At 42.2% G+C, this 23,745-nt stretch overlaps 2 protein-coding genes across 5 annotated transcripts in view; both read left to right on the top strand.

Annotated features, from left to right (window-relative positions):
* CRYL1 (crystallin lambda 1) overlaps window positions 1–19,004 on the top strand; it is a 73,435-nt gene extending 54,431 nt beyond the window's left edge. Inside the window, exons 6-8 of the mRNA XM_067562844.1 lie at window positions 2,088–2,193; window positions 14,203–14,309; window positions 17,071–19,004. Coding sequence (XP_067418945.1) covers window positions 2,088–2,193; window positions 14,203–14,309; window positions 17,071–17,184 — 327 coding nt within the window. The 3' untranslated portion in view covers window positions 17,185–19,004. The remainder of the gene's footprint in view (window positions 1–2,087; window positions 2,194–14,202; window positions 14,310–17,070) is intronic.
* A 144-nt stretch (window positions 19,005–19,148) lies between these two features.
* LOC137162931 (gap junction beta-6 protein) overlaps window positions 19,149–23,745 on the top strand; it is a 65,906-nt gene continuing 61,309 nt past the window's right edge. For 2 of the 4 annotated variants that reach the window (XM_067562842.1, XM_067562841.1), the window contains exon 1: window positions 19,149–21,081. In XM_067562842.1, the coding sequence (XP_067418943.1) occupies window positions 20,891–21,081 (191 nt within the window). In that variant the 5' untranslated portion in view covers window positions 19,149–20,890. The remainder of the gene's footprint in view (window positions 21,082–23,745) is intronic. The other 2 variants (XR_010922577.1, XR_010922576.1) reach the window with 2 other exon arrangements.

Genomic DNA, 23,745 nt, shown 5'->3' with positions numbered 1-23,745 from the left:
TAGAGGAAAAAAGGGGAGAGGAGCACGTACACTAGCTAAAATTCCTATGTTCAGAACTTCTGCTGCAGTATATGGATTTTGCTAAAATAATCTCTTGATCAGGTTCTGTCAATGATAGTATTTCTGATCATATCATCTCCTTTGCTCCCTACCTCCTGAGAAAAGCACATAATGGCTAAAGTGAAGTAAAATTGGTAATATGCAGATGTAATAAATAAATAATAGAACATGGTCTGACAAGTTAGTGAATGTGCTTCCCTGAATACTGTATATCCTGAGAGGTCTCCTCATTACTGTTCCTCAGTTTTATTTTAGGAAAACAAAATTTTAAAAATATTTCTCGGGGGGTGGGAGGCCAAGACTGGCTTTGTGTAGATTGCAACACCCAATCACATTTGGAGGCTTCACTTACCCCAACTTGGATCATTATCACAGAGCCCGTATTCTTAGCCCTGCAGCCTATTGGCTCCAGGCATAACAGAGCAGACCTCTTTCTGGCTGCTGCTGGAACGGGAATTGGTCCATCCCCTCCCACTGGCAGAAATACTGAGTTCAGTGTGTTAATATTTTGATAATGTCCCCTATGGAATTGGCAATCAGACAAATGTTGGCCAGTTTGACTAGAAAATTTAAATTCCATCCCGTCTTACACATTGAGGCTGTACTTCAGGGCAGCCCATTATTGAAAGCTGACAAGAAACCATTATTGTGGAGAGAGTGGATGTGCAAGGGGATAATTTGGTCTCTCAGTTGGTCTCAGAGGATCAGTTTCTGCCATTCCAGTCACTCCAATGACACTACAACTTACCTAGTCCAGCTGCATGGCATTACCTTCATCTTAAGCCTCTTGAAGGACATATTTGGTCCCGATGTGCTGGGAGCACCAGAGAGTTCAGAAGTGTTGTTGATGTGGAGATAGCTCCATAGATTCAGCCTACCAGCTGAATCCTGTTTTGACTTCCTTGTCCAAAAGAACCTCCCTAATTTAAATTGTCTGCTCCAGGCCTTGAACAAAGATTTGTGTATATCTTGAACCCTAGCCTGTGGGGAGCTGCCTTGCAGCACATTAATAACTGTACTGTTGATTTATGATGAAGGTTGATCCAGCAGAAGATTATATTTTGTTCACACTGGTTTTTGTATAAGTTACAGTGCATGGGCCTTGTCAAAACAAACTGCTGCTGGAGATGTGGGTCTACCAGAGCCGCACGGCTCACATGTTTTGGGACTGTCCCAGGATACAATCCTTTTGGCTAGAAGTAGACAGGATATCTACTTAAAAATGGATAATGGATATCTCCTTAAAAATTATTTTCCCAAACTGTGTTTCGGGATATATCCCATCCACAGAAGGTTGGCTTTCTAGAGCACTGCTTGTAACCAAATCACTCAGTTGCTTAGGTGGAAGAGCAGACAGCGGTAGAAGCACGGCTAGCGACTTGGCAGCCCTGAAAAGAGTGAGTAACATTTTGGAGAAGTGGAACCTCAGACAAATTTGAAAAGATTTGGTCTGACTTCTTAGACATTTTTGATTAATCAGCAGTGGATGGAAAACGAGATGTCACTCTCTTTTCCCATCACTGCCTCCTTTCATTTCCTTTCCTTTCCCATTACTTCTTGTGTTTTTTGATCTTCCCGTATTTTTTTGTTTTTTTGGGGTAAGGGGAGGGGAATAAATAAAATATTAATACACTTAAACAGAACTTACAAGCAATTTAATCTCTCTTTCAGGTTCCTTTTTAAAAATAAATACAGTCCTAAGCAGCCCATGGAATCACAGAAGAGACTCATTTGTTCAGATTTACAAAGAATATAATTTGGTGCTAAAACATGACAATCATATATGCCATGTGCAAAAAACCCCACCTCTTCAATTAGCTAATTAATATAAATGTTAAACAATAATAGGTCCAGTCATAAGAGAAATGTGTCTGGGGATCTGTTTTTCTATTTGCGAATTATTCACTATCTCTAGTGGTAGTAGTTTGTATTTTGCTATAAGAAATTATATTCTAAATAAAGAAACTAAATGAAATTCTATAAAATTCTTAGCACTGAGATTTTTCTGTCCCCCTTTTGCCACTTAGGAAGGAGTAGTATCTCCTGCTGATCTAGATCTTGTGATGTCTGATGGATTGGGAATGCGGTATGCATTTATAGGGCTGCTTGAAACGATGCATCTCAATGCAGAAGGTACGCAATTTTTTTCTCTTAAGACTTAAATATAATAGTTTCCAAGGCAATGATTTCTTACTTAGCTTTGCTAATACTGTCTTAACAGTTCACACCAGTGTAAGATTGACTCTAAATGTCTCATCTCTTTTCTCTTTTCATAATAAGGTAGGTCTCAAGTCTTGAAATCATATGAAAGCTTTCACAGTTTCAGGGTAACTGCACCTGTATTTCCCTTCCATGGTCCCTCAAAGGCACCCTCTTTAAGATTTCTGGCTCCTGGTCGTCACTTCTCTTTGGCAGAGACTTAGATCTCTCTCTCTCTCTCCTGATGGGGGTTTTTAGGCTACAGAGCTCCATGGATTTACACTGTGGTCCCCAGCAAGTCTTCTGCCTAAACAGGCCAATGCCTGCCCTTTGCTTTCTCTAAGAAGGCTATGACCAGGGTATTTTCTACAGTAATAAGTTACCACACAGCTTCTAAGCAAGCCTCTTTATTCTTGAGATAATAGTGTTACAGAGAAAACATATAAAAGCCAATAATAAAAACCGATAAAAGTTCCTATATGCATACTAACAGCTTACCAGAGGTCACCCATTAATTTTATGGCACCCCAGTAATCCAACTCTTTCCAAACCTTCCACAAGGATTACTGCCACCCCGCTTATCCATTTTCTGGATCAGAAAGAAGGCCCTGAGTCAGTTTAAACTCAGGCTATTTATCCAAAAATCCTTTCTTTGTCTGGTGGATCTCTGGAGAATGTAATTTGAACTGGTATAATATGCGTTTCTACCAGGAGGTGGTACCTCTCTGAGGGGGCTACACTTGGCTGATTTTTCCTTAATTGCTACCCACTGTTTTTAGTTCCTGGAGGAGATGTAGTAGCCCTCCCCCTTTGAGTAGAACACAATCATTCATAAATCATTCATTTAAAGCAATGGACTCCAAAGATCTGTCTCATCTCCCCCCAGCAAAGTTAGGCAGTCCCACCCGATGTAATACATAAACTTAATACAATATGGGCTTTCAAGGATATTGCAGGAAATTACCATATCTGTCACAGAAGGAGGTGGATGTTGAGCAACTCTTTCTCTGAGACCAGATTAAGTTTGTGATTTTCAGCTCAGTAATTTAGGCTAAATTACTAATTGCCCCAATTTTTGTCCCAATCCCTTGGAAACGTTCCCATACGTGTAATTCAGCATGATTTTAGGGCCAGGAGCAGAAGAACAAGACAGAAAAGTTCACCAGAGGCTGAGTTGTGACTACATGATCGCTCTTTCTAGGTGGGTGCAGGGGTTTTAGGTTAATTCACATCAATACCAATTTGGCAAAGGTATCTAGGTGCTGTGAGTACAATAAGTGGTATATACAATGCCCAAAGTCATCTCAGTTGATCAATTAACTTTACCACTTGATTTTTCTCACAGGTTTCTAAGATATTGTGTTAGTCATAAACATTAAGGCCAAAAGAGACCACCAGATCATCTGCCAACACCACCCAGCACCTGCACACTAAACCCAACAACCGAAATTAGACCAAAGGATTACAGTCTACAGGAGGCTGAACTATTACATGCCACAGACAGAGAATAGGAGGGAATGGTGCACCAGTGCCTGAGGCCCTTGCAGTGGACAAGAAATGGTTAAGTGAGATATACCCCAGATAATCTTGTCAAGTGACCCTGTATCCACTCGCTTCAGATGAATGCGAAAACCCCGAAGGTCACTGCCAATCTGACCTGAGAGAAAATTCCTTCCTGACCTGCCATGCGGTGATCAGTTAGACCCTGAGCATGTGAGCAAGAATCAGCCAGTCAAGCACCTGAGAGAGAGAATGCTCATTGCCCGCTCATAGCTCTGGCTCACGCATCCAGTGTCCCATCTGCAGCAAGGACCATCCTCAATGCTTTAGAAGGAGGAGATTTTAAAAAATAAAACTCCCTGAATACACTGGGGCAATCCCTTCCTGACCCCTGCAGGTGGGTGGCTGAAGCCCTGACACATGAGCTTGCTTAGCTAAGGTACAGATTTAAGATACCTGTAGAATTTTGTAAATTTTATTAACCACAATAAAATAAACCCCCAAAAATGATAAATTACAGAAAATAAAGGTGGTGGTACAAAATTTTAAAAAATAAAGTTAACATAAAAGGTGAAAATATCAAAAAATAAAGATCAAAGCACTGAAAACCAAGAACATATATGAAATATAATCACTCAGTAGTGAACTAATCACAGATTGTAATGGCACAGTTATAAATTTTATCCTTAGTCTATATCTTCAGTCAGTCATATGATGGTAACTTGTCTTACATTTCTACTCTCTGAATAGGCAGATTTGGTACCAATATGGAATTATGGATCTTCAATATAGATCCTTAAATTTGCCAATCCAGTTGCGTGCCAGACAACTTAAACACCACTTAGATTGTCTGCTATTGCCTACTCTTGCGAAGCTGCATCTCCACTCTGGTCCATTTTAGATATTTTCATTTTTGATCTGCTGAATTCTTGCAGTTTTTCCGTTCTTTTCAGAGCTTTACAACTTAGCATATGAATCATGTAGACATTTTCTGTGAGCTTGGTACAGCACCAAAAGAAAAGACAGATAACGAAATGGCAAGGCACAGTAGCTGTGTGCATCTTCTTCTGTTAACTTTTTCTTTCATTCATGAAATTAAAATCGCTCATGCCTGTGTTTCTCAACTGGGTTTGTGTTTTCAATTGACAAGTGTCTGAGTATTCAGTTTGCTAGTAACCTTGTGATCAGGCACTCGGTCCCTAAGAAACTGTTCAGATGAATATGGTCTTTTCTGTCGAGTTATTTAAGCAGGTTAAGAAAGCGAAGGCTCCCCTTTGCCATTGCCATCTGTGCTGTGAGGAGCTAGCTTTATCCGTTCTCACTTAACTCACATCGTTACACCCAACAGCCTCTGGTTATCATAAGAATCCTTGTTAGCACCAGAAGATTTTAGGCTGATTTCAGAGGCCAAACTATACCTGGACATCCATAAAATGTTATTCTTAGTATTACAAAAATGTAATTCATTTTTAGACCATCAATCTTACACCTCACATTCCTTCAGTGCTGTTTAAGTTCCAGTAAGTATTTAAAAAAAAAAAAAAAAAGGGGGGGGGGGGGCGGGGGGAAGAGTACAAAACACACAAGGTGTTTTTCCTACATTTTCTCCAGAGTGACCGGCCTTGGCATCTGTTCATCCACCATAACCCACATTTGTCTCTTTTCTTCTGCAAGAAACACCAATTGTTATGAAAAGTGTCACAAATTTTTCCTTTTTCAAACCAGCTCTAGTAATACCTTGCACTGTAGAGTCATTGTGGTTTGTTTTTTAATCTGAAGAAGCTGACTGTGTCAAAGCAGAATGTATCCCCCTAGTAGATGAATACTAAGATTGCTTTCTGACTGCTAGTGATATAGATCAGGTGAGGCAAAGGTTTTGTAACAGAAGAGGATGACCGTGCAGACTGGTAGCCCTCATACAAAAGAATATGCTACAACAGGTTTGCAGCAGCATTTGGCAAAAGCAATATTTTAACATTAAAGAACAAAATAAAACAGGGAGAATCGTGTAGGTGGATAATCTATTGCTTTATAATTCTCTCCTTAAAAAAAAAAAATACAATCACATACTGAGTGCAGGCCTGGACGGGGACACCAGACAACAGTGCATTTACCTGGTTGCTCAGTTCCTTTTATCATAGGGAGTGTTGATCCACTCCCAGTCCTGCTGAAGCCTTGGCTGCGTGTGTGAAGCACCTGCTTACATAGCATCAAGCAGACAGGTTCAGGCTGCCACTGACTGCTTTCATCAGAGAGAGTTTAACAGCATCGTTTGCTGGATGCCATGCCTCATTGTAACCCATGGACATCGGCTGCAATGCTGTGCCATTTTTCTCCTGGCTCTTCCAACACTGCTTTAGATAGTGTGAGAACTGGCAGTGTAGGTCTCCCTTCCTTCCCCAGGATAGATCGCCTGGACCCACAGCACTGGCATCGCCTTCCAATTTGCAACAAATGGGGAAAGGGTGAGGTGTAGATGCACTCTCCCTTCTTCTTACAGTCTGTCTAGCCCAGCAGATCCCACCAACCCAACAGCAGCAGCCTGCAGCCAGCCAGCATCTCTCTTCAGCCAGAAATCCACCCTAGCAGCTCCTTTGACTCCTAGCTTAGCTTTGGGTCAGTTGGCAAAGAGGGAGTGAGCATAGGATCTGGGAGGTGAGAAGTTAAGGAAGGAATACAGGAGGAATTAATGAGGATAAAAATGGAATTATTTGGGGGAGGTGAAGGATGAAATTTTAGGTGTGGGAGAGATGGGTTTATTTCCGAAGAGAAGGGAGTAATATTTTTCTCTTTTGGGAGAGGAGAACATGATTCATAAGGAAACTGCTAGAGGTCAACATCATAAGGATACTGCTAGAGGACATCTCCCCAGTTGCGCTCCAGTATGCGGATGACAGTGCGATTGTTGCTCAATATAAAATGGATCTCCAAACCGTTCTCAATGCATTTTCAGAAGCCTACGAGATTATTGGCCTAACTTCAAACATCAGGAAAACGCAAGTTTTTTATCAACCTGCTCCAAATGGAGAAATAAACCATTCAAATCAACGGAGAAATGCTGCAGAATGTGGATCATTTCGCCTATCTTGGAAGTTATCTTTCATCAAAGGCAGACATCAATGTGAAAATACAACACCGCTTGAAATGTGTGAGCGCAGCCTTTGAACGTCTGAGTAGGAGAGTCTTCTTACATCATGCCATCCTTGCTGAAACGAAGCTCTTGGTCTACTGTGCCGTTGTTATCCCAACTCTGCTGTATGGCTCAGAAACTTGGACCATATACAGAAGACATCTCAAGAGCTTGGAAAGGTACTACCAATGGCGCCTTCGCAAGATCCTTCGGATTAGGTGGGAGGATAGACTTACAAAGATCGGCGTCTTGGCTGAAACAAATTCTACCAGCATTGAGGCCATGATTATCCAAAGCCAACTTCGCTGGATAGGTCATGTTGTTCGCATGCCTGACTCCTTCCTCCCCAAGAGAATCCTTTTCTCACAGCTGAAAGAAGGTCAGCAAAGTCGCGGAGGGCAAAGAAAGCACTTCAAATACATCTTGAAAGCAAATATGAAGAGGTGCAACATTGACATCAATACTTCGGAGACCCTTGCCCAGGACCATTCAAATTGGAGGAAGGTTTTGTCGGAGGGATCTCAACACTTTGAAACAGCTCGTCGACAGGTAGAAGAAGAAAAAGAGGAACAAGCGGAAAGACCATCAGAACATTCAATGCAGCAACACTGTGCCTATCCCTCCTGGAAACACCTGTCCTTATTGTGACAAGACATGTGGATCTAGGATTGGGCTATGGAGCAACCTGCGAACCCACTACTGAGATCCCTGGAAGACAGTCTTACTTGTTTGCGAGTGATTGCCAATGATGCTAAAGGACAGTTTGTTTAGTTTCTTTTGTTTGGTTTTTAGTGGGAAGAATACCCTAAGATCTTCCTACAAACCACGCACCTGGAAATGTTCCAGCCCCTCCCTCCCATTCTCTCTCTTCTTTTTTTTACCCCATTGCAAATTGACTAACCAAAGGATATTGCCTAGGTCACTTTGCCCTATTTCTCAAGCCCTGTGTGGATAGCAAGAGATATGAAAGTACAGTACTGTGCCAATAGCCTTGAATACAGAACAAATGCCAATCTCAAGTCACTAACAGGCACTGAGACAGACACTTGAGAACTGAATGGGAACAGACAGAAAAGAATCCCATAATTTCTTTTTAACAAGGGAAGTACCATAAGGACATCTAACTTAACATCATGATGATGAATGTTGATTTCAAATCCAATAGGTTCCTAACTGCTGAGTTGGCCCTTTCAAGATTTGGCATGGTACCACCACACAGAAATGCCATCGGCCCTTTCCCTAAGCGTCACTGTAGTTCTTCAGAGTCATTTCCTCACTTATCTATTACCGTATTATTTTAATACACACAGTGCCTCCTTGTATGTGTAATGAGCTATCTGTTACTCTGTTGAGGTTTGTCCAAATTCTGTAAGATAATATGTTTGTTTTTAAGCTTTCAGAGTTACTTTAGTCTCTATGAAAAATCAGCTGTAAAACAAGAGAATAAACTGTCATGTATATAATTTTTAAAAATATCTAAATTTATAAAATGGGGGCGGGGGTGGGCATGCATATGTGGTGGTGGTGGGGGGAATAGATCTACTCTATGAGCTCTTTTGATCTTGGTTGCTTCAGTGTAGTTACTCCGAATTTATGCTAGTGAAACCAAAACCAGAATCTAGCCCTAAAACTGCTAACTCTAGCACAGTGGTTTCCAATCTTTTTACTAAGGCGAGCCACCAACTGCATGTTCTCTCTTTTTGTTACCCCCTGCCCACCCCCGCCAGTCCCTCTCTCCCTGTGGCTGCTTCCTGTTTGCTTGATGGCCTCAACTGCTTCTTCCATGCTGCTGCTGCCTAGATCCTGCTCCTCATGCTGTTGACCCCTGCCCAGGAAGAGTGAGAACGTGGGGGAGCTCTTCTGGGGCACAGACAGGCTGCTGACTGTCTGCTCGCTGGCTCAGCTGCTTCCGCTGTGCTGCTGGCTCTGCCGCTGCCTAGCTTCCATTCCCCACACCGCTGTCCACTGCCAAGGGGAAGTGAGAGCAGGATGAGGGCACCAGCAGCAGTGGCTGGAACAGTGAGCAGATAGTCAACAGCCTGTCCCCATCCTGCGCGTGTCCCAAAGGCGCTTCCACTGTGTGTCTGCTGCCCAGGTGATGAAAGTGTCGGGGAAAGGGGGCTGCAGAGAGCAGCTCCAGGACATGCATGACGCTACCTAGACTCTTCCCACAACCCAGTGGTGGGTTGGGACCCACCGTTTGGGAAGCAGCGCTCTAGCACTTGTGCAGGATGTTGAGACTATGAGAGACTAGTGTGAGAGTGAAAACAGTAATATACAGTTTTAGGGTTATATGCTGTCCACCATCCACCGTTGGGATTTCAACTGGTGTCAGCAGGAGTTGCATGGGGATTAAGGGAAGCACATGGCCCTCAACTTCATGGTGTGGCGTATGATTTTTCTACCCCTAGTGGGCATTCTTGCTCATTTTAGAAATCTCTTGTGGTGGGTAGAGTTGTGGGGAACAGGGTTTGCAATGTAAAAAGCATTAAATATCAACATGAAAAAGAAACATCAACCACAAACAATGATTCAGAGTCAGTGTCTTTGCTGGGCTTCATAAAACATAGCTGGGTATGGCCTTTGTATACTCAACTATAGTTGAAATATATGCTTGTTACTAATACATTTCACTCAACAGGACAGATGATTTGTATTATTATGCCCACCGGTTTAATGGTGAAGTGCTTTGTGCTACCATGTAGGGGACTAGTTTTAATCAACTTCTAGACTCTTGCTCCATAGGCAATCAAGCAAAAGGTGAGAGCTTCCCAAACGTAGGCCATGTCTACACTACAGAGTTAAATTGACTCAGGTTACACCGACAATCATAAACCGCTATAATTACGTTACTTGTGCATGTTCACACAATGCTCCTTGTGACAGCAGAGCACATCCATCGTTGGTGCTCTTGCATCGAGAGAGAGAGCAGTGTATCATGTGTAGCTATCCCACTATGCAACTCTCCACCTTTTGCCACTAGAAGTTGTGAGAATGGGGAATGGATCACAGTACATCATGTGTGTGGGCTCACCATCCCATGATGCAGTTTTCTCCGTCCCATCATTCCATGGGCTTCTGATCATGTTGTGTGCTGTTTTTCAACAGTCCCTGTAAACTGTGCGCCTGCCATCTGTCTGAAAGCATGGATACAGCTTGCTCTCCGATCTTGTGATAAGCGTTATGAACACAACAGGGCTGATCATGCAGTATTTATGAGCTGCGAATCTGAACAGGAATCCATGAAGTCTGCCCTATTGTATGCCATGGAAAGAAACAATTCCAGATTGCTTTTGGCATTCACAAAGCAACTGCACATGGTGAACTGCTGCTGTTGTGCTCGGAAAACAAGCACTGAGTTGTGGGGATTGCATCGTTATGCAGGTCTGGGATGATGAGGAGTGGCTGTAGAACTTTCAGATGCGCAAAGCCAACTTTGTGGAACTGTGTGCAGCACTCACCTCTGCCCTGTGATGCAAGGGCATCAAAATGAGAGCTTCCCTATTGGTGGAGAAGCACGTGGTGATCACCGTGTGGAAGTTGGCAACTCCAGACTGCTACTGATCAGTTGCAAATCAGCTTGGAGTTGGGAAGTCCATCGTGTGGGTTGCAGTCACACAAGTGTGCAGGGCCATTAATCTCATCCGGCTACGAAAAACTGTGACTCTTGGCAGTGAGCATGAAATAGTGGATGACTTTGTGACGATGGAATTCCCTAACTGCGGCGGAGCAATAGATGGCATGCTTAGCCCGATTTTGGCCTGATACCATCTTTCGACGGAGCACATCAATAGAAAGGGGTGCTTCCCCATAGAATCGCAGGTGCTGGTGGATCACTGGGGTTGTTTCACGGGTGTCAATGTGTGGTGGTCAGAGAAGGTGCATGACACATGCATCTTCAGGAACATTGGCCTGTATAGAAAGCTGCAAGCGGGGACTTTCTTTCCAGACCACAAGGTTCCAATGGGGGATGTTGAAATACCCATAGTGATCATGAAGACCCAGCCTATCACTTACTCCCATGGCTCAGGAAACCTTACACTGGGAACCTTGACAGCAGCAAGGAACGCTTCAACAACAGAGGCTCAGCAGCAGATGCAGAATGACCGTTGAATGTGTGTTTGGCAGATTAAAGGCTCACTTTTTGGCAAGTTAGACCCCAGTGGGGAAAATATTCCCATGCTAACAACAGCTGGCTGTGCATAACATTTGAGAAGCTAAGGGGGAAAAGTTTTCCTAGGTTTGGAGCGTTGAGGCAGATGGCCTAGCAGGTGATTTTGAGCAGCCAGATATTAGGACTATTAAAGGACTCAAGGGGGGGAGGGGAAGGACTATTTGAATCAGGGAGGCTTTGAAGTAGCATTTTGGCAATGAGCCCCAGTAATGTATCTTTCTGTAATGCATTTAGCCAGGCTTTGCTTACTTATGACCCTTATAATGATTACTTCCTGAGCATTAATTGTATTCTGCAAATGTGCCAATTGCCACTGTGTATGAATTCCAGTGTGTAGGACCAAAATAAAGACCCATTTTCTTTCTGTGAGTACATTTTTATTAAACAGCACTAATCAATACACAGAATTCAATTTCTTAGAAGGAACATGACACTGAGGAGCTCTCTTCTGATGGAAACTCTCATAGCTGTGTGTAAATCCAGCTGTCATTAGGGAACCTGTCCAAAGGGGTGCAGTGCAAGGGATACTGCAACATGTTGGTAACATGCAAGGAATGGGGGTTAGGGGAGTTTGAGGAGGGCACGGCATGCAGTTCTGTATGGGTTGCAGGGGGAGGCAAACACACACGTGTTGTGGCTGAAGCACATTCAGTGACTTCAGCATCTCTGTTTGGTCTTCCATTAGTTTTATCATCTACTCCTGGCCCTCTAAAATACGCTCCTTGCTCTGCTTCCTCTCCTGGCTATCTATTTCCATTTTCTTTTTTAATTATTTCTCTTGACGCCCTGTGATCATATTCTTTGTCATCAGATGATTGCAGCATCTCCCTAAACATGTCCTCCTTCCTCCTTCTGGTTTGCCTTCTTATCTGACACAGGTGCTCCGCCGTGTGTAGGGGTTTCCCCTAAAGGGCACATCTACAAAAGCACAAGAAACAATGAACAGAGGCTGTATTGTGAAGGCACTTATAGCATTGACTCATAATAGTTAAATACACCTCTTTCTCACTCTCCCTTGCTAAGCACACAGCTAGGTTAGCGCCCTAAACATGGTGAGTTTGACCTGATAGGGGAAGGGCCAAAATGGGGCAAAGGGTCTGGATGGTTTCCAGAAGGGATCACTGCAAGCTCGTAGGGATGCTCTTGTAAATTTTGGCACCATTTTCCACAGGCAGGGGTGATCAAAGCCGACACCTCACTCATGAGGGTAATCCAGAATGCCAGGGTGCATCTCCTGCATGAGTGTGGCTTCAGATCAGGTCCCTATGCTGCTCACCTCTGTGCTGTTTTGGTTTCTCTAGAAGTAATTGCTGATTTGCGTGGCAAAGTTTCCTACAGCAGGGGAAGAAACAAAGCAGCTCTGCCAAGGAACCTTCAGCAGAGGATTGGCGAGTACCTCTAGGAAAGTTTCCTAGAAATCTCTCTGGAGGATTCCCATGAAATCTCAGTGTGCATTAATACTCTTTTCCACAGGGTCCCGACTGTGTAGCTGCATAGGGGAATGGGAAGCATACACAAACACAGCAAGTCTTGTAAATTTCTATCCTGTAACCCACTTCTAACATATAACAAAACAAAGGACACCACTACCTCACATAAATTAACAGTATCAAATCAAAATGAGCACTTACTGGAGTCCCTCTCTCCCCCTGCATCATGCGTGCTAGAGCTGGTGTGCTGGGACTAGACAAGAAGCTAGATGCCTCCTTGAGCCCTCCGGGGTCAAGAAGGGGTCCTGGCTTGCCACGCTACCAGATGACCCTGCCCCACTTCATCCTCCAACTCCACTTCCTCATCCACCACTTCATCCTCAGGGTTAAGTCCTCTAGCCATTGTCTCCAGCTTCCTCAAAGTATCCACGGGGCTCTTTGGGATGGAGGTGTGGCTGCTGCTGAGGATGGCGTCCAACTCCTTGTAGAAATGGCAGGTGTTAGGCGCAGCACCAACGCGACAGTTTGCCTCCCTGGCCTTCTGGTACACCTGCTACAGCTCCTTGATCTTCACACGGCACTGATGCATATCCTGCTTGTGGCCTTCTCCACCATGCCGTGAGCAATCTGCCCATAGGTATCAAAGTTCCTATGGGTGGCACGGAGCTGGGACTGCACAGCCTCCTCTCCCCACAGACTCAGCAGATCCAGTGAACTCTAGGTGGGAGAGTGTTTGCCGCAGGGAGCCAGCATTGTCAGCTGGGAAGATGCGATGTGAACGCTCCATGCCGAACAAACTGGAAGTGGAATTTCAAATTCTGGGCCTTTAAAGGGGGAGGGGTGGATGGCTGTGTACCTGGCAGCAGAGTTCAAACTGCTGACCAGAGTGGTCAAAATGGGCATTGTGGGACACCTCCTGGAGGCCATTTAAGGTGACAGAAGCAAGAGCAGTGTCTACACTGACACTGCATCCATCTAACTTTGTCACAAAAAGCTCTATGCCTCTTGTTGAGGTGGTTTTATTTTGTCAGCATAGCAGGAGAGTTAAATCAGCAGGAGAAGCATTGTAACCGGTATATCTCCACTGCTTTGTCAATGAAATCTGACTTTTGTTGACAGAATTGTGTAGTGTAGACAAGACCATGATCCACTGTAGTGTGAGGAAGAACTTTGTGCTGCTATTACGGTAGTGCCTAATGAATGATTTGAGTGTTGTCTGATCATGTCTTGAGATATCCTTGCATAGGCCCATCATTACTGATCCTAAGAGAGGGAGAAATAAAAGCTGAAAAATTCTGTTTAGGCTTTCCTGAAGTGGAATTTTTCTTAAAATCCCTTTCTGTGAAAAGTTTGTTTTAACGTTTCATCTCTTTTTGGAACTAAACTTCTTCTTAAAAACATGAAAAGTGTTCTGGAAAGGGGTTTCCCCTTTTCAGCCAGCTTGAGTTGTGACCCTCCCTCGTGGTGCTGTGTTGATTGTAGATTCCATACTTTTGGGGGCAGGGACTAGGTTTATACTTATTTTTGTGACATGTGAAATACTCATTTTTTGGGTGACTGAAAGAAAAGGACGAGTCTTCTAATTGTTTAAAGATCTGTGTCACACATTCCTTTCCATAGTCCTTGAGGACAAGGTTATATTATTGAAACAAACTGTAAGAATTTGTATTCTGCAACAGACCAAATACATTTTTTCACCCCGGTTTTAGGAATGACAAATTATTGTGAGAGATACCGTGAAGGAATGATACGTGTTCTGAAAACCTTTGGACCAGTGCCAGAATTTTCAGGCGAAATTGAGCAGAAAATCAGTCGGGTGAGTGTACAAGACTGGATTGATGTGATGTCCTAAGGACCATCAAAATAACAAATTTTGGCTTTAATTTCTTTGTGGTGATCACTTGTTTGATTGACTCTCAGAAGTATCTCTGCTCTGTATTTCTCAGTCAGAGTATGCACTTGGACCGATTGAAAATGCTGAAGTAGAATTTACATGTTAATATAAACCCCTTTGTAAAGTGCTTTGAGATCTATAGGTGAAAAATCACAGAAATGTAGAACTAGAAGGAACCTGCATAAGTCATCTAGTCTAGCCCCTGCACTGAAGCAGGACTAAGTATTATCTAGACCATCCTTCACAGGTGTTTGTCTAACTTGTTGTTAAAAACCTCCAATAATGGAGATTCCACAGCCTCTTTAGGTAATTTGTTCCAGTGCTTAACTATCCTTAAATGCTATCTAAGAGCTAAGTAGCATTATTATAAGCTACTCACTATGCCTTGGTAGAACTCTGAGAGCCAATGTAGATGAATCTCAAATTAGTGGGTGTACACAACAGTAAGATATATGCTTTTTCTGTGTTTTATTCCCATCTACCTGTTCTGATGAGCAGAGCTTGGAGGTCTGATTGTTGGCATACCTATGTGACATGTTATGAATAATATTTGGTAACAGTTTCTTGTTTTTATTCTTGTCAAGGCCTTAATCAGCAAAGCATGTAGGCATATAGCTAACTTGATTACTCACATGCTTAAATTAAGCACCTGCTTGTGTGCATTGCTGGATTGGTGCCCAGGTGGTTTATCTTGCATCCGAGTTCTCCACCAATCTGATTTCAGATGTATCACCACATGGGTTTATTGCTGCATCAATATAAATCAGGAAACAACAGTATATGGCTAGCCATGCCTTTCTCTCTGTCATCCTTCTTAATGCCTCTATAAATAAAAGCATAGAAACAGGGTTTTGTGGCCTTTTTCCATGCCAAATTCCATTTTGGCCTCATGCTGATTCTCTGTCTCCTTGTGCCTCGTGCTTCATCAAAGACCGTGACAAAGCTAGGCTTACAAGGAACCTTCCCCAAAGGACAAATCATTAAACACTTTTTATGCTACTTTCTGCCCCCCATGTTGCTCTAGAATAACTGCAACTTGTGAATTATTATTAATGGCAACAACCATGCTGCAAATGACGTGGTCTCAAGTTTTATCCAGCCTTCATTATACTGCTCACTGTTCATCTTTTCAATTTCTGACCTGTGGGCACTCCTATTGGCAAAGATGGCCTTGGGTCTGTCTGCACTTTCAGAAATACTTCCTTCTTTGAGAGCACATCAGTCAGTAACATGCAACTAGCATGGGCCTACTATCTACTGTTGCTCTTCTTCTGGTGATCCATTTCACGTATAGATCGACAGGACCTTAATCTTTGCACTCAAACACTAAGGTCCACTTTCCTGCACTTCGTTTTAACTATTGTTTTTGCCTTTAGGCACAGCCTGTCACCTTCTCATGGCTTCTAGCACCGGGATCCTATTTAATAACTTTAGCTTGCTCCTGACCCCACCCTTGCAAAAAGTGATAGCTTCATTTCTTGGATGTGCCTCACCTTATAATTGTATCTCTCTAAGGCTGCACTCCTAAAATGTGACACCTTCACAAATTTGGTTTATGAGGAGTAAACAAAAATCAAGTCTTCAAACTCCTACATGTGCACTTGAATTAGAGCACGTATCTAGCTGCTTAAAAAGCCAAGTCTGGGTCTCCTCCTTCCTAGTTAATAAAAGGGTATTGTCAGAAGGACTTGACAGCTGTCTCATGGGCAAATGAAGCAGACAGGTTAATGCTGAGTTGCTGTTGATAGACTTAAGCCTTGTCTACACTAGCACTTAGGTCAGCAAAACTTCTGTTGCTCATGGGGCATGAAAAAACACCCCCTTGAGCGACATAAGTTTTGCCGGCATAAGCCTTTGTATGGACAGCACTATGTCTGTCTGTAGAAGACGCTCTCCTGCCGACATAGCTATCACTGCTCATTGAGTTGGTTTTATTATGTCCATAGGAGAGCTCTCTCCTGTCGGCATAACATGGCTACACTATGTCGCTAAGGGGTGCGTTTTTCACACCCCTGAGTGACATAAGTTTTGCCGGCATAAGCGCTAGTGTAGACAAGGCCTAGATGTAGTTAAGAAAACCTAAGCCCCAGATGTAGACAGCGCTACGTTACCAGAAGAATTCTTCCATCAACCTCACTACCACCTCTCAGAGAGATGGATCTATTACAACAATGGAAGAACCTCTTACTTCACTATAATGAGTGTTTACATTACAGTACTACAGTGGCGCAAGCTGCAGTGCTACAGCTGTGCCACTGTAGCGTTTCTAGTGTAGACATATCCTGAGCTTTCTCTACCAACGCTAGGCCAAAATGTTCTCCCAACTACGGTGAAAGGTGAGAGCGCCGACCTCCAAGTACAACTCCTCACTGTCCACCGTAGAGATTAAATAATTTCCATCTAGTGGATTGAACAGCCTGCAAAAACAAAAAAAAGATATGAATTAATAATGTCTTCCTTTCCTTGGAAAAGAGGCATGTTGGTCTTAAACAGGCAAGGGATTTAAACAGGCAACTAGTGGTCCTTGTGACCCTACTGCCTGTTGTCAACAGAATCAGAACCCATATGACAATTACCAGCATGAATATTAATTTGAAGAGAAAAGAGAACAGACAAAAACAATCTTAGTAAGAAATTTCCAACATGCAACGTGAGATTTAATCTTCTATTTTCTTTATTTCAGGCCATGAGTGAAAATACTCCAGCTGATCCGGAACACCTAAATGCTAGGAGAGCGTGGAGAGACGAATGTCTCATGGATCTTGCCAAGTTGAAAAAAAAAATGAAATCCAACTGAGTTGCATCCTCTCTAATACACAAGGGCAAATTCTTGGCAGGTCTCCACAAAAGGGAGTGCATTCATTTCTACAGGCAAAAATCTTATTTGCTGGTGCAGAACACATGACTCAATATACAAGCAATGATTTTTGCCCATGTGCGAATGCAGAGGCTGATTCGCAATGTGATCCAGATTGTCATTACATTATTAATTAGTGACAGGAACTGCTTAAGAAACTAATTCATAAAAAACTTTTTATCTGCTTACTCTAAATGCTTAAGATTAGCTTATGCAGACTTGTAACCCTGTCAGTCCCAGGATATTGAGATACAAGGTGAGTGAGGCAATATTTTTTATTGGACCAACTTCTGCTGGTGAGAGAGATCTGAAGAACTCTGTGTAAGCTTGAAAGCTTGTCTCTCACCAACAGAAGATGGTGCAATAAAAGATATTACCATACCGACCTTGTTTCTTTAATACTAGCTAGCATCAACATTACTAATACTGTATAATAGACAGGCACACAATAATTTTTTAAATGATATATTTTATAATCTTGCTTGGAGCTATGTAGCCTCAGCAATGCTTGCATTTGCTGGGATCCAGGAACAGGCAAACATCAGCTGTTTGTCATTATGGGACAAATTCTGCTCCCCATAAGCTTCTGTGGGCATAGTGAGCTCTGTCTAATTGGACTACATTGAGTGAGAGGAGAATTTGTGGAATGCATACAGGGAACCTCCCGGCACCACTCCCAGGGAGAATATGTTTGGGGATAGAGGAGGGATCCACTGGCCATTCTCTCCACAGAATACGAGCACAATAGCTTCAGGGGTTACTGCAACCCAGCTCTGTAGCTGTTCCACAGTCTATGTGAGAGAATTACTTTCCCTTCTCTCTCCACTCCCTTAGGCTCTCCGTGCTAGACATAGTATAAGTACCTGAAAAGAATAGAGCAGAATCCCTCCCTGCCCTCCAGCTCCCTGTAGAACTCATCAGTCCTACCCTGTTTTTCAGGCTGTGCACTTGACAGCATGACTTTGCCCCAACCAAAGTGAAGAGTTTGATGTCATTGGTGATTTATGACTACCTAAAATTAGCGTGTCCCAGTTAGACCCTGTCTAGAAGAGAGAAAAAAGTGGTTAGAGTTATTTTTAAATTGAGTTCACTAACTTAAGAAACAGTGGGGTCTATTGGACAGGGCACTGATCTGGGACTCAGAAGACATGGGTTCTCTTCCCAGCTCTGCTCCTGACATGCTGTGTCATCTTGTGTGAGTCACTTCCCCTCTCAGTGCCTTTGTTTCTTTTCTCACCCATTGTCTTGTTTATTTAGATTGTAAATTCTTTGGGGGCAGGGACCGTCTCTTATTATGGGTCTCTACAGTGCATAGCATGGTAGGACTCTGATCTTGGTTGGGCACCAGGGTAATATAAACAACAGATAAGAATGATGTGAAATACCACATAGAACTTAAAGTAGCCACAGTGTAACATCTTTAAAATTCCAGTAGCTGGTCATATTGTAACCTACGTTACAACATAATATATAAAGTGTGAAGCTATGCTATATGGTGGTCAAATTCTGTTGGCTAATATAATTTTAAAAACCACTTTCTCCCTATACTAGACAGGGTCACAGAAGGTTGTAATAACTCTTTTTAACCATAAGATTAGTTCCCTTTTGTGATGTGCATGTCCACAATAACAGCCTCATAATGTCTTAGTTGATTAGTTGCTCTGCTTTAGCTTGTTTTGAAATCTTTGCAAATCTATCACATCATCAAATATCTGTCTCCATTTCTGTTCTTTGCTTATGAATAAAAGGTTGTAATGAAATATGGTGTCTTCCAAAAAGGTCCTGTGTGATATTTTACTGGTTACACTGAACATTGGTTTGAGATGGTGCACTCTGTTAGGGGGAAGTATGCCGATTAAAATGTTGCTGAGGTCAGTTTGGAATCAAAGTAGCAAGAAATAATGTGCAGTCACTCAGAAATGGATGCTGGTGGCCAAGTATATGCACTTTTGTCACCTGTGGCAAGTGCCAGGCATTAAATAGCAGTGAGCAACTTCTTGTCGAATTGCCTCATGGAAAGCCTGGGAAGGGGACACAGTGCAGAACAGTGGCCAGAAAGGGAGATACTATGTAGTAGCATAGAGCTCTTGGGAGTGACAGTATTAGTGTGATTCCAACACCTCTGCCTTCCCATCCATTCTGAAAATACCACTGTAGGCTGCCCTGGAACCATCAACATGAACAAAAGACTTAAGCCTGAAAAATTATATCAGCATAGACACATTGGTCAGGGTGTGAACAAACCACACCCCTGACTGATGTAGCTATGTTGACAAAATCCCCGGGATAGATGCAGCTATGTTGATGGAAGAGGGATTCCGTGGTGTTCCCACGTGACAGAAAAACCTCTTCCATCAGTGTAGGTTGTGTCTACACTGCGAGCGTACGCCGACATAGGTACACCAACATAACTATTCTGGTATAGTCTCAGGCCCGGTATACACTTAAAAATTAGAAAAACCTAGCCACATTGCTCAGGGCTGTTAAAAAGTTCACACCCTGTGCCACATAGTTAGGTGGGTCAACCTGACCACTGGTGTAGACGTGGCCTGACCTGACCACTGGTGTAGACGTGGCTAGGTAGAAGGAAGAACTCTTCCATCGACATAGCTATTGCTTTTTGGAGTGGTGGAATATCTACATCAATGGAAAAACCCTTTCCGTCAATGTAGGAAGTGTATCTAAATTACAGTGGCACAGCTGCGGTGCCATAACGGTGTTGGTGTAGTGTAGACATGCCCTCAGTAGCGTAGACATTCTACACTGCTGAGGACATGTTTACATTACACCAACACTACCAGTCAGTGGTCCCAATGCTTGTAAAACTCCTAGGATGGCATTGGGGTGTGGACAGAGTTTTGCCAGGAGATGCAAATACTCAGTGCTACAGCCAACCATTGTTTGACTTCCATTTTGCCTCCTGTAGACAGGAACCGTCTGTCTTTTCTGTTCTCATGTGTAGACAGGCTATTTAGATATACAAGAATCCTCTTGGTGTGTTTCAGGCAGGATGGTGCTGTGTGCAAGGACATGCCTGCAAAACAAAGCTGTCAGTCTCATTTAGGGCTCTTTATTTCCTTCCAACCCCTTTTACTGAGCCTGTATTTAGTGAAACTCGCCATAGAGGGGAGTGAAACGAATTTTGAGAATTGTTCTATTCCCATTCCCATTCCACTCATAGTGAAGCTTCACTTGATTTAGGCCTGGTTTCACAGATTTAACTAAATCAACTAAAATGCCTTTATGTAGAGGCACTTACACCATTTTAATCCTCTCTTGTACTAGTTTTGCTTAATTTGGTAATTTATCAATGCAAGGCATAATTTTTAGGAAGGGATAAACTGGGTTCAGAGCATTTACAATAGATGCTTGTTTGCAACACCACCTTGTAAAAACAATGGCTGCTCTTTCCCCATTTAACACTTTCCCTACTGTGAATTGTCAACACTCATAACAACAACAGCCACTTAGGAGCAGTGTAGCAAAAGGGCACCGGTATGTTCCTACTAATGAACGTCTACTGTCTTAGATAGATTTTGAATTGAGTTAGTTAAACTCTTGCAACTTTTTTCAATAGAAAAGCCCTTGTTAGTAAGTGTCCCTCCACCATGGTGTGGTAATCCCCTGAGAGTGCAACACCTGGTAAATGTTAAATGCTGCATTCACATTGGGATTGCATCTCTCCTTTCTCCTCCCTCCCCCTATCAGCCAGAGCAGTGGAAGAAGGTCAGAGGACAGAGAAGAGATACTATATTGTCACACTGCCCCATCCAAAGACACACATCTTTCCAGAGGCATCCAGAAAACTGCTGTGGAGAAGAGAGGATCTTCTATGAGGTAGGGGTAGGACTTCTTTTCTTCTAGGGAAGCTCTGTTTAAAGGTGGGTTTTTGTATGGAAATAACCAAACTAGCTTCCATTGTAGAGCAGGGTTACTTTCAGAGATTTGTCAGCATGGGGCTATGTCCCAAAAGTAGCCAAAGATTGGGAACAAATTCTAAAAGTAAGATTCAGGTTCCATTTATTTTCTTACCTTAAATCAAATCACTTATCACCCCTGCCAATTCCCCGTGTCTGAATTGGTCTCAGGCTAATGAGTTCCTTTCTCTGCTAGGAAACATTCTTTTCTGACTTTTCTCCCAATGTTGTTTTCTCTCTTTTCCTTTTTCCCATTCCTTTCCCTCTTCCCCATTCTCTCCACCACGAAGTGCTTCCAAAGCTAAATAGATAGTTGATAGAACTTTTAATATCTAATATTAGTAGCTCTACTAGCAATTCCCTGCTGGGACAGAACACCAGAGTGTCCCAGCTGGAGAAAAAACAAGTGATCATGTCTGGACTGTGTGTCTGGGGTGAAAACCCAGGTTCTGAAATTATCTCTGGAGGGAGGGAGAATCAATTTAATTAAAATAGTTCTGGTCTAATTTGTGCCCTTTCTTTCATCCAATCAGGGATTTTGCTTAAGGTAATATAGAAATGTGTTTATAAATTGTACCTGATCTGTGTATCGAGTGTAATCCATATTTATACATCACAATTCATGTTTAAATAACATAATAGGGCAATGTAATATTACTGAGTATTATATAAATAGATAACAGTTGCCTCAATCATTTACAATCTACTATCACCAAAACAAAATCATACTCCAGTTCTTTTTTCTGAACAGTAACAAAACACAAAACAAAAGAAAATAACTCCAACTATGATAAATATCCCAATTGCCACTATACATCTTTTTTTTGTACATGCAAGAAACAAGGTGAGTGATTCTTCTACTTGGGATCATATTATTTAAAAAAACAAAACAAAACGTATTTTTGAGACACTTCTTTTCCATGAATTCTGAGATCATCTTGAAGGAAAATATATCTGAGTTGTGGTTTCTATATAATCACATATTTTAAAGTTGTATATCACTTTTCTGGGCAGTTTAGGTCTATGCAACCACTGTAATTCTACATCATTCATTAATTTATTTCTTCACTGCATTACATTTTTCTTAATTTTACCAGTTTAAGTGCTTGTTTTAATCCATATTCAAATGATAGCTTCAGTATGTTACATAAATTATTAGAAGAATTGTTCCCTGCTTCATACTGAAAGGGTGGAATAATATATTCACGTCCAAACCTTTCTTTTAGTTTAGGTTGCATAACTGCTATTTGGAAATTAAACTCCTCGGACCATGTAAACTGGGGACAAAAGGGCAAATAAAAAACAATAGTAATCTGCTTCTTCAAAGAAAACCTGACATCTTTATTACCTATCGCTTTGAATGTTCATGGAAGTGGCACAACTGGTGCTCACCAGGGCTTCTACCTGCTGAATCTTAAGGTTCAGATTTTCAACAGGTAGAAGCCCTGATCAGTCCCAGCTGTGCATGCAATGACATGTCACGCTTCCATTTCATTATGGCATGTAATCACGTAAACTCCCTTAGCATGAGTAATTTCAGTAACCTCATACAAATGGAGTTTCCATAGGGACAAAGATCTGGAAATTTAAGTGTGAATGATTTGGTTTTGCTAATGTAATTTAAGTTTATGTTCTCATGAACCAGCACCATGACTAGAGACCGTTGCAGAAGCTGGCTGGGTTAACTAAACTAAATAAATATACAATGGAATTTAGTTTTACTGCCTACCACTTGAAGTGGTCATTTAGCTGTGTGAGTTAACTCTCACTTTACAAGATCCAGTCCACATATGTGCTGATATATTTGCTCCTCACTTATATTGCTCAGTGGTTTTTTCCATTGTAAGGATGTGTAGGTCCCAATGCAATGTTCACTAAAGACAAGGGAAAGACATACCCATACGCTCATGGGCTTTGGCTCAAGCCAATTGATAAGGATTTCTTTCATTTTTCTTCAGTAATTTCAAAGGTAAGGGAAAAAATCCTTCTGTCTTTCAGTGGCCACTCAGTAAGAGTTAGACAATGGTACAGCTTTATAGGCTGCTAATTAAAGCCAGTTTTAGTTTGATTGACGTTTCTTCTCCTGAAAATTTTGCTCACCTTTCCAAAAGAGAGATTTTTCTTTATATGTCTGATCTGGAAAACTCACAGTTTAGTGAGTCTCACAGACAGATCATTTTAGATGTGGGGATCAAATGGGAGAAATTTGTATTGATCCTTATAACTGATTGTCTATGTGTAGGAGAGAGAGACACAATCTGAACTTGTGCACTTAAGTGTAGATAACCAAACTGCACAAGACCAACACTCCTGAGACAAGATTTAGCTGGATATCCTAATGTTACTAAGGAATGAAATGTTACCTACAGCATCCCACTGGGAAGGTGTCTTATGGAGGGCTGAGTTTCCACTGCCTCATCCCTTTATTGTACAATGCTATCAAATGAGAAGAGTAGATACACACACTTTGCACAGGTACGTATGGTGCCACAAGATGCAGAGCAATGGAGAATGAGATTCAAGATATCTTGTATAAACTGGAGACCAGAAAATAATCTGTATATTAAATATAAAACTCAGCAAA

Source organism: Emydura macquarii, unplaced genomic scaffold, assembly GCF_026122565.2.
Source record: "Emydura macquarii macquarii isolate MOO-44397 ecotype Brisbane River unplaced genomic scaffold, CSIRO-AGI_Emac_v2 contig_2473, whole genome shotgun sequence".
NCBI classification, from domain to species: domain Eukaryota; kingdom Metazoa; phylum Chordata; order Testudines; family Chelidae; genus Emydura; species Emydura macquarii.
The sequence above is the reverse complement of the archived record's forward strand: the minus strand, read 5'-3'. Positions and strand labels throughout refer to the sequence as shown.